The sequence below is a fragment of the Physeter macrocephalus genome, chromosome 5 (assembly GCF_002837175.3).
Source record: "Physeter macrocephalus isolate SW-GA chromosome 5, ASM283717v5, whole genome shotgun sequence".
Taxonomy (NCBI): domain Eukaryota; kingdom Metazoa; phylum Chordata; class Mammalia; order Artiodactyla; family Physeteridae; genus Physeter; species Physeter macrocephalus.
Genome location: NC_041218.1, coordinates 88,571,023 through 88,582,035, shown reverse-complemented (window position 1 = coordinate 88,582,035; position 11,013 = coordinate 88,571,023). Strand labels below are relative to the sequence as shown.

The window sequence follows — 11,013 nt, the reverse complement described above, 5'->3', positions numbered from 1 at the left end:
ACGGGCCCAGCCGCTCCGCGGCATGTGGGATCTTCCCGGACCGGGGCACGAACCCGCGTCCCCTGCATCGGCAGGCGGACCCTCAACCACTGCGCCACCAGGGAAGCCCTTCTTTTACTTTTGTTTCTTATTGCATTGGCTAGAATTTCTAAAACAACGTAAAATTTTAGTGAAAATAGCAAGGATACTTAACTTCTTTCTGATGTTAATAGGAATGCCTCCAATGTGACACGAAGAAGGATGCTGGCTACTAGTATTAGACTATACTTTGTTTAAAATTCCAGGAGTGGAATTTTACTTTTATCAACTTTTAGCACCTATAGAATCTTTTTTTTTCCTCTTTGACTTAGTGGTGTGATGAATTACATTAATATATTTTCTAATATTAAGCCTTCCTAGAAAGAAGCCCATGTAGCTATGTTGTATTTTCAAATAGAGCACTGGGAAGTATTTTAATTACGCTTGTAGTATCTACATTCATAAGCGTAAGTAGTCACTGTCGGATTCTGGTTTTAAGGTTATGCTGGCTTTTCAAAGTGATTAAGAAGCTTCCCATCTTTTTCTCAAAAATACTTTACATAACATGAGAATGATCTGGTCCTTAAAAGTCTGAAAGTGCAAACTCATTAAATAACTTGGGGCCTTTTTTGGAGATAATCTTTGATATTTTTTCCAAATTATTTTATGGTTATTATGCTTTCAGGCTTTCCATCGCTTCTTGGCTCAAGTTTGGTCATTTCTAGTTGCCAAGGAAACTTTGTTTAACTAGAATTTTTAAGTGTATGAATATGTATTTACACATATTTTTCTCATATTTTTAAACTAGCTATATTTAAGGTAATAGATTATCCCATCCCTAAGCCTGCACAGTATTAAAAATATTTTATTAGACTTTTCAGATGTTTAGTAGTTTTTTTTTAAGATTTTGGATTTATTTGCCAATTCTGCTCTTCAATTAATTTATTTTGATTTATATGTCTTCCTAGTGGTAGGAACTCTTGAGAAAGAATACTTTATTCCTTTGTATTTTAAACCCAAATACAAATGCTACAGAGACGCTGCTGTTTCCTATTTTAAAAACTCTCAGTGCTATACATTTCCTTATGATGTTTTATAATTATACATTTATTGGGGTGACTGATTAATTCGTGTCTCTCTCATAAGACTACAAATACCAAGAGGGCAGAAATTATATATGTGTTCCTCACCACTGAACCTACGGTGAGTGACTGGCAACAACCCTGTGTTGAAAGAGTGAACGAAAAACAAGAAAAGAATGAAAAGTACAATCTAGCCCTTTCCCCTTTCCTTGGAGCCCACTGTTCACCAGCACTGAACATCCCACAGACCACTTACCAGCCCCATAAGCAGCCGCTGGTGGTTGTCTTCCTCCTGGAAGAGGGGTGTTAATCTTGGCTCTGAAATTAAACAGAGCAACAGTCAAGCAGGGTGGTTTTCGGGAATGGGCTAGAAGGAGGAGGCCTCAGCCTGGGTTTCCCTTCTCTGAGTCACTGGGAAAACATAACACTTCCTTGATGGGATGAAAATTTTTCATTCAGTGTGACCCAGTCCTACACGCTGCAACTTATCACTTAGTGATATGCAGAGAGAGAGCTGTGAACCAGAGAGGCAGAGACTGGGAAAGAAAGAAAGAAAACAAGGAACACGTTCCCAACACCAATATATGCTGACTTTGATTTCTCTTCAGTGTGAAGACTCACCACTAAGATGCTCTGCTTCACAGGAGATTGAACGGCTTGGGCCCTCCCTAAACCCTAAGGGAGGGGCAAACCCAGGGATGGGGACTTAGTGGAAGGGTCGCATGACTCCCTTCTTTCTGACTCCAACTTGTAGTTTACAGAGTTACTGAGGTGAGGAGACCAGTCAGTTACTGCGGTAAATAAGAATAACTGGCACAAGTTATGGGACTGAAAAAGTAGCTAACTGAGATGGAAAAGTGGCATGTAAGGTTAAACCAAATGGCACTTTCTCCACCTTGATTTGCACCACACCAGCAAGACTGGAGGGACAGGAAAACGCTGTCTCTAGGAAGATCTGCCCTAACGCTCCGCTAACGGCACCTTCATGCCCCATCTTCCTCTCCCAGAACCTGAGTCACAGAGCCCGTCAACAAGTGGAACTGCCCTGGTCAGGGGGCTGAGGACTCCTTGTGTGAGGGCACGGATGCCTCTTGACCCCTTGAGATAAATCCTAACTGGATCCTACACAGCCTTCATGGTGAACAATTCAAAACTAGAGCCCAGTAGTTTTCACGGCTGTTTCGAACTTCACAAGGAATGTTCCATCTCTGACAGTGACATTTTTCCTAGGAAACTAGCACAACCAAAGCACATGAGAGGAAGGGGCAAATTTCCCTGAAGGTCATCAAGTGAGAACGATTACTAACGGGATGCAAACAGGCTTGAAGTACAAGAACAGGAGTTCTACCCAGTCGTGGGAGCAGAGGACACACAGAAACCTCAGCCAGACTGGCAACCCTTCCCACAGTGCGAATCCCCTAGCAACGCAAGGAGGGGAGCCTGCATGCACATTCACACCCCTGGCGGACTGCTCCTGCCTGGTGCTGGTGGCAGAGCCCTGGCTTCAGGTCTACATGGCCTGGCTCCCGGGGCTACTCAGTGACTTCACAGCTCACGCGGGCTGTGCGCACAGCTGCAGGATGTGCGGCAACGCATCATATAAAATAACGTCCGTTAGGGTCACCCAACATATACCTAAACATCCAAGCCCATAAAACAGAAGTGGGACATGAAAACAACAGCTCCTTTTTTAATGGAGGCTGACCTTTATGAAGTGTGAAAGAGTTCCACAGACAAAATCACAAAAAAAGCCTGTACTGAATATGCTTAGCATCCTCTCCCCGCCGTTTCCCCTGGCTAAGTTCCCCTTCTTTGTCAAGACTTAACTCGGACATCACCCCCCATGGGAAGCCTTTACAACCTTTGTCCCCACTCCTGACCTAGCCCCTCACCCCCTGCAGCTGCATAATGCCTGTCCCCTGGTTTAGAGACTGTGTGTTAGCATTTCTTCCTCACACAATAAAGATAAGGCAGCCATCTCAGGTATCCCATGCACCAAGCAAGGGACTGGGCACTGTAAACATGACTCCGTTGACTCTCATTTTCTTCTCACGCTTGTCCTGAGGACAACACACAAAATGGATAAATGGCTTGCCTAAGAGCACATGGTGGCCAAGCTGGAGTTTAAGCCCAGTTCTGTCCGCCTCTAAGCCCATGCTCTCCCCCCATAACCACACTGCTTGTCTAGAGGCCCCTCGTCTTTGTGCCCCTATGACCTAGCCCAGTGAGTGCCCAAGTGCTAACCAAAATGAAGGGAGCATACAAGTCAAAGATCCTTGTATTATCCGACAGCTGGAGAGAAAGAAGCTCTAAGCCAAGGGAACTACACCCTGGGAGTACAGCCAGAGAGCATGATAATTCGATCAGTTCTACGGGGAAACAGAAGGAAAACCAACAGTCAGGGGCTCCTCAGCAAGAGCAGCTGTCCCCGAAGGACCTGGTGCCAAGAGAGACATGGAAGGCGCTGGGTGGCCACTCTGATGGGAAAATAGTAAAGGGTGCTGCCTTCACAGCACTAGTGGAAGTGATTTCCCTGCCAACCCACCGTGGGAGGAAGAATGGTATTACAAACAAAACACTGACTGAAATCCAGAATGCTTTATTACAGGTCTTTTCTTACCCAAATTCCTTGCTTCTAGGTTAGAAATCACCCTACAAAGAAATTAGCCAATGTTATTCACACAGGAAGCATTATTAAAAAAAAAAAAACAACGAAAGACACAGCACCATACAAAGATATCCTCCTTTAAAAACCCATAAAACCACCGCAGAAACTGTTCTCAGGCTGCTGAAAACCTCAAAAACTTTAATCAACTTGGCAAAAGCCACATTAGGCAATTATAAAATCTCAAAACTGTTTAGTGCAAACAATGACAAAAATTTAGAACAATTACAGCTCTCAGTTATTGGAAATAAGGGGAACAGAAAATAGAACAGGGGTTGGAATGGGGCCTATGCTTAGAGCACTCCGAGATGACTCATCTACCCAGAAAATATGCTTTCAAAATAAGAGCAAGCTCACCAGCCCACTTACACTTGTTTAAAAAAATCAACCTAATGTTTGTACCCCTCTAAAGTGCCCAACTAATAAGAGTTTTCTTTACCACTTATTCCTTCTAAGTCATCCATCCCCAGGATGCAAATCTAAGAGGTTTAACATATAAATTTTTCCCACTAGAAACTCCAGCTCCAAACTCCAGAATAGGGCTCAGGTGGCTGCATTCATCAGCTGACAGCATCATCTTGCCGAGGATACTCAACAAAAGTAAGCTACTTCCCTGAAAGGTAGCCAAGAAAGTAATTGCAAACTATAACCATCTTACAGCTACAATAATCCCTCATTTTACTTACTTTATTGCATTATCAAGAATATTTCTCACATACACCGTGGACCTTCTTTTTCCTTTTTTCTAGGAGTGAGAACACGTCAAAGGTGTGGAAGGTGAAGGTTTTGTGAGTGACATTTTTCACACTGAGGTCATAATACAATATAGTTAAGAGTTCAGAAAAAAGAGAGGTACATTCCAGGTAATCAGAACACCTAGATTCTTTAACAATTGCTCTAAAAAAGTTTTATTCTGAAACTATTACATATTTTATATAGTTGTAAGTCAACTACATATTATATACAACAACACTACAACTATACCCAACAATGCTACAGACCGCTCATGTACTCTTCACCCAGTCTCCCTCAGTGTTTACATCTTCTATACATAATTACAGTACAATACGCAAATCACCAAACTGGCACTGGTACAGTGAGCGTATAGTGCTGCCATTTTATCACATGTGTAGATTCACACACCACAATGTACCACCATAATCAAGATACAGAACTGCTCCATCACCCCGAAGATCTCCCTTGTGCTATCCCTTGATAGGGGTCACATTCACTCTTTTCCTTTCAACCATCCCTAACCCCTAGCAACCACTACTTTGGGAACACCTAGGTTTTTTTAAGATCAATTTTTAACTACACAAGTAGCACAAAAATACATCTGAGACCCGGATGTTCATCCCACTTCTACTATGAACATGCCGTGTGTGTCCCTTAACCTCTCTGCACTTGAATTTCCTCTTCAAGAGAAGAGAGGTCAGAGAAGCACCTTGCTCTCCCCACTGGGGATGATCAGCATCAATGAACAGTGCCTGGCAGGTGGGGAGAGTGCTGGAGCACAGGCCAGCCTAATGACCTACGGGCATCACCTAACCTAATCGGCTGGGCTTCTGCTTCTTGCTCTGCTCTCAGGAACCCACACATACCTCTTCCGAGATCAGGCTGTGCCACTCTCTCCTGACCACGCTGCTGTTATAGTGTAAGCGTGGCTTGGAGTACTTAACATATTCCAGGTTGGAGTTCAGTTTTTCCCAGTAGCCCTTAAAGCTATGCACCTGTAGGAGACAAAATCATTGGTGAGCTTGAGAAGCAGGTCCTGTGGCCCAAACTACTCGGCAAGGGCCACGCGAGCCTTGCTGCAAAGCTGGGCTCGCTTCACTTCCTGAGCTCTCATGAGGCAGCATTTCTGAGTGGACACTTCCCACAAAGGATGGCTTTCTTGCCCCGACAGGAATTCTAAAATAGACCGGAAGAGGCCTGCCTTCCTCCCTTCCTTTTCGAGTCCCTTTTACACACAGAGAGAGCTGTTCACCTCCCTAAGCTAGTAGGACTCCCCTGGGTAAGGGCTAAGTGGGGAAGCCTACATTGAACACATCAAATCATTTCCTCCCCAGAGACCCATTTTTCTGACTCAGATTGTGTCAACAATGCCATGTTTGGTGAGAGAATGTGCACAAGATTTGGAACACGTAGAAGAATAGGTTTACTTTCCCACTAAGTTCATTTACTTTCAAAGGATCTTTTTCAAAACTCAGGAATCAGAAAGGTGAAATGAACTCCTTTCACAGTCAGGTGTCGAATACTCCAAGACAGAATTAGTTGGCGACTACCCCATCTGGGTTTTTGATGTATTGATATCATTGTACTACCCTGAAGCAAAAAATACCCATTACGTTCATGTTTAAATAAAATGCAAGAGTAATACATTTTTTAATGTTGAAGGATATCCTGAAAAAAAATTGTTTCTGCAAATTAATGAAGATAGATTTATGATACACACTTTCTTGCCAAAATATATGCAGTTATAAAAGATTTGACTGGGGTCGAGGGTGCAATGTGTGGACATAAAACACAGTGAGTTAACGTCTACTGTGCAAACAGACTTGGCTGTATTACAAGGGAAGAAAGAGAACTTAAAAAAGATGCCTCAATCAAGAAAAATGCCCTTTCGTTAAGTAATAGCACATCACCCAAATTCTTACTGAAAGGATAGTCACAACAGGCTCAAAATGGATGTTGAAGTATCAGTAAAGTGAGTTACATAATAAAACTAACTTGCTGTTTCAGAAATTAGTTGGCTGGGGAGGGAGTCCAGGAAAAGTCTGGAACTGCCTAAGAGGGAAGAGACAATTGTTTTGGGGTGCGTGAGGAGAGGGGATTCAGAGCACTACCTAACTGAGCTCCAGAGTTGGGCGCAAGCCGTGGCTATCAGTGCGGACGCCAGAGACGTTCATGAAACACTAAGGCTACTGCTGCAGCCACCAAGAAGTCTGTGTGCAAGCACAGGTCACTATCTACACCTCCCCTCCCGGGAGCCTGTGCAGCCCGCCACTGCCAGGGTCCCGGGATCCAGGGACAACTTCCCGGGGAGAACACACGGCGCGCCTCAGGTTGTTGCAATGTCACGTTGGCCTCTGCTACCACAGGCTCGCCCCACGTTCCATACCCCTCCTTCCCCCGGCCTGAGTGAGTCAGAGCCCCCTAATCAGCTCCTCCTTTAACCCCCTCCTGTCTGAGCGACGAACAGACTCCCTCAGGTGACATACATGCAGAGCTGGGGCCAAATCCAAAGCTGAACCCCGGGAGCTGTGAGAACAAAGAAGAGAAAGGGAAATTTCTCCCAGCAGCCTCAGGAGCAGCGGATTAAATCTCCACAATCAACTTGATGTACTCTGCATTTGTGGAATACCTGAATAGACAACGAATCATCCCAAAATTGAGGCGGTGGACCTAGGGAGCAACTGTAGACTTGGGGTTTGCTTTCTGTATCTAATTTGTTTCTGGTTTTATGTTTACCTTAGTTTAGTATTTAGAGTTTATTATCATTGGTAGATTTGTTTATTGATTTGATTGCTCTCTTCCTTCTTTTTTTTTATATATAGATATATATATGTTTTTCCTTTTTCTCTTTTTGTGAGTGTGTATGTATATGCTTCTTTGTGTGATTTTGTGTGTACAGCTTTGCTTTTACCATTTGTCCTAGGGTTCTGCCTGTCCGTTTTGTTTTTTTTTTTTCATCTTTAGTATAGTTTTTAGCACCTGTTACCATTAGTGGAGTTGTTTTTTGGTTTGGTTGCTCTCTTCTTTCTTTTTCTTTTTTTAAATTACTTTTTAACTTTCTTATTTTTTTTAATTTTTATTTTAAAAACTTTATTTTATTATTATTTTTCTTCGTTTTTTCTCCCTTTTCTTCTGAGCCATGTGGCTGACAGGGTCTTGGTGCTCCAGCCAGATGTCAAGCCTGTGCCTCTGAGGTGGGAGAGCCAAGTTCAGGACATTGGCCCACCAAAGACCTCCTGACTCCATGTAACATAAAACAGCAAAAGCTCTCCCAGAGATCTCCATCTCAATGCTAAGACCCAGCTCCACTCAACGACCAGCAAGCTACAGTGCTGGACACCCTATGCCAAACAACTAGCAAGACAGGAACACAACCCCACCCATTAGCAGAGAGGCTGCCTAAAATCATAATAAGGACACAGACACCCCAAAACAGACCACCAGATGTGGTCCTGCCCACCAGAAAGACAAGATCCAGCCTCATCCACCAGAACACAGGCACCAGTCCCCTCCACCGGGAAGCCTACACAACCCACTGAACCAACCTTAGCCACTGGGGGCAGACACCAAAAACAGTGGGAACAATTAACCTGCAGCCTGCGAAAAGGAGACCCCAAACACAGTAAGTTAAGCAAAATGAGAAGACAGAGAAACACACAACAGGTGAAGGAGCAAGGTAAAAACCGATGAGATCAAACAAATGAAGAGGAAATAGGCAGTCTACCTAAAAAAGAATTCAGAGTAATAATAGTAAAGATGATCCAAAATCTTGGAAATAGAATGGAGAAAATACAAGAAACGTTTAACAAAGACCTGGAAGAATTACACAGCAACAAGCAATGATGAACAACACAATAAATGAAATTAAAAATTCTCTAGAAGGAATCAATAGCAGAATAACTGAGGCAGAAGAACGGCTAAGTGCCCTGGAAGACAAAATAGTGGAAATAACTACCGTGGCACAGAATAAAGAAAAAAGAATGAAAAGAACTGAGGACAGTCTCAGAGACCTCTGGGACAACATTAAATGCACCAACATTCGAATTATAGGGGTCCCAGAAGAAGAGAAAAAGAAAGGGACGACTGAGAAAATATTTGAAGAGATTATAGTTGAAAACTTCCCTAATATAGGAAAGGAAATAGTCAATCAAGTCCAGGAAGCACAGAGAGTCCCATACAGGATAAACCCAAGGAGAAACACGCCAAGACACATAATAATCAAACTGTCAAAAATTAAATACAAAGAAAACATATTAAAAGCAGCAAGGGAAAAACAACAAATAACACACAAAGGAATCCCCATAAGGTTAACATCGGATCTTTCAGCAGAAACTCTCCAAGCCAGAAGGGAGTGGCAGGACATATTTAAAGTGATGAAGGAAAAAAACCTACAACCAAGATTACTCTACCCAGCAAGGATCTCATTCAGATTTGATGGAGAAATTAAAACCTTTACAGACAAGCAAAAGCTGAGAGAGTTCAGCACCACCAAACCAGCTTTACAACAAATGCTAAAGGAACTTCTCTAGGCAAGAAACACAAGAGAAGGAAAAGACCTACAAGAACAACCCGAAACAATTCAGTAAATGGTAATAGAACCATACATATCGATAATTACCTTAAATGTAAATGGATTAAATGCTCCCACCAAAAGACACAGACTGGCTGAATGGAAACAAAAACAAGACCCATATATATGCTGTCTACAAGAGACCCACTTCAGACCTAGGGACACATACAGACTGAAAGTGAGGGGATGGAAAAAGATATTCCATGCAAATGGAAATCAGAAGAAAGCTGGAGTAGCAATTCTCATATCAGACAAAATAGACTTTAAAGTAAAAACTATAACAAGAGACAAAGAAGGACACTATATAATGATCAAGGGATCGATCCATGAAGAAGATATAACAATTGTAAATATTTATGCACCCAACATAGGAGCACCTCAATACATAAGGCAAATACTAACAGCCATAAAAGGGGAAATCGACAGTAACACAATCATAGTAGGGGACTTTAACACCCCACTTTCACCAATGGACAGATCATCCAAAATGAAAATAAATAAGGAAACACAAGCTTTAAATGAACATTCTCCAGGACAGATCATATCTTGGGTCACAGATCAAGCCTTGGTAAATTTAAGAAAATTGAATTTGTATCAAGTATCTTTTCCGAGCACAAGGCTATGAGACTAGATATCAAATACAGGAAAAAACTTGTAAAAAACACAAACATATGGAGGCTAAACAATACACTACTAAATAACCAAAGATCACTGAAGAAATCAAAGAAGAAATAAAAAAATACCTAGAAACCAATGACAATGAAAACACGACAACCCAAAGCCTATGGGATGTAGCCAAAGCAGTTATAAGAGGGAAGTTTATAGCAATACAATCCTACCTCAAGAAACAAGAAACATTTCAAATGAACAAGCTAATCTTACACCTAAAGCAATTAGAGAAAGAAGAACAAAAATACCCCAAAGTTAGCAGAAGGAAAGAAATCATAAAGATCAGATCAGAAATCAATGAAAAACAAATCAAGGAAACAATAGCAAAGATCAATAAAACTAAAAGCTGATTCTTTGAGAAGATAAACAAAATTGATAAACCATTAGCCGCACTGAAATTGAGACTGTGATTAAAAATCTTCCAACAAACAAAAGCCCAGGACCAGATGGCTTCACAGGTGAATTCCATCAAACATTTTGAGAAGAGCTAACACTTATCCTTCTCAAACTTTTTCAAAATACAGCAGAGGGAGGAACACTCTCAAACTCATTCTATGAGGCCACCATCACCCTGATACCAAAACCAGACAAAGATGTCACCAAGAAAGAAAACTACAGGCCAATATCATTGATGAACACAGATGCAAAAATCCTCAACAAAATACCACCAAACAGAATCCAGCAGCACATTAAAAGGATCAAACACCATAATCAAGTGGGGTTTATCCCAGGAATGCAAGGATTCTTCAGTATACGCAAATCAATCAATGTGATACGCCATATTAACAAACTGAAGGAGATAAACCATATGATCATCTCAATAGATGCAGAAAAAGCTTTTGACAAAATTCAACACAGATTTAACATAAAAAGAAAGTAGCCTCAACATAATAAAGGCCATATATGACAAACCCACAGCCAACATCATTCTCAATGGTGAAAAACTGAAACCATTTCCTCTAAGATCAGGAACAAGACAAGGTTGTCCACTCTCACCACTATTATTCAACACAGTTTTGGAAGTCTTAGCCATAGCAATCAGAAAAGAAAAAGAAAGAAAAGGAATCCAAATAGGAAAAGAAGAAGTAAAGTTGTCACTGTTTGCAGATGACATATATTCAGAAAACTGTAAGACACTGATGAAAGAAATTAAAGCTGATAACAAACAGATGGAGAGATATACCATGTTCTTGGATTGGAAGAATCAACATTGTGAAAATGACTATACTACCTAAAGCAATCTACAGATTCAGTGCAATCCGTATCAAACTACC

The 11,013-nt window shown here is 41.7% G+C and overlaps 1 protein-coding gene across 1 annotated transcript in view; it reads right to left on the bottom strand.

Annotated features, from left to right (window-relative positions):
- The window catches only part of GSAP (gamma-secretase activating protein), an 86,558-nt gene that overhangs the window by 15,766 nt on the left and 59,779 nt on the right, over positions 1–11,013 (bottom strand). Inside the window, exons 20-23 of the mRNA XM_055085059.1 lie at positions 5,367–5,495; positions 4,452–4,510; positions 3,721–3,752; positions 1,357–1,418 (exon numbers count right to left, since the gene is read on the bottom strand). Of these exons, the coding sequence (XP_054941034.1) occupies positions 1,357–1,418; positions 3,721–3,752; positions 4,452–4,510; positions 5,367–5,495 (282 nt within the window). The remainder of the gene's footprint in view (positions 1–1,356; positions 1,419–3,720; positions 3,753–4,451; positions 4,511–5,366; positions 5,496–11,013) is intronic.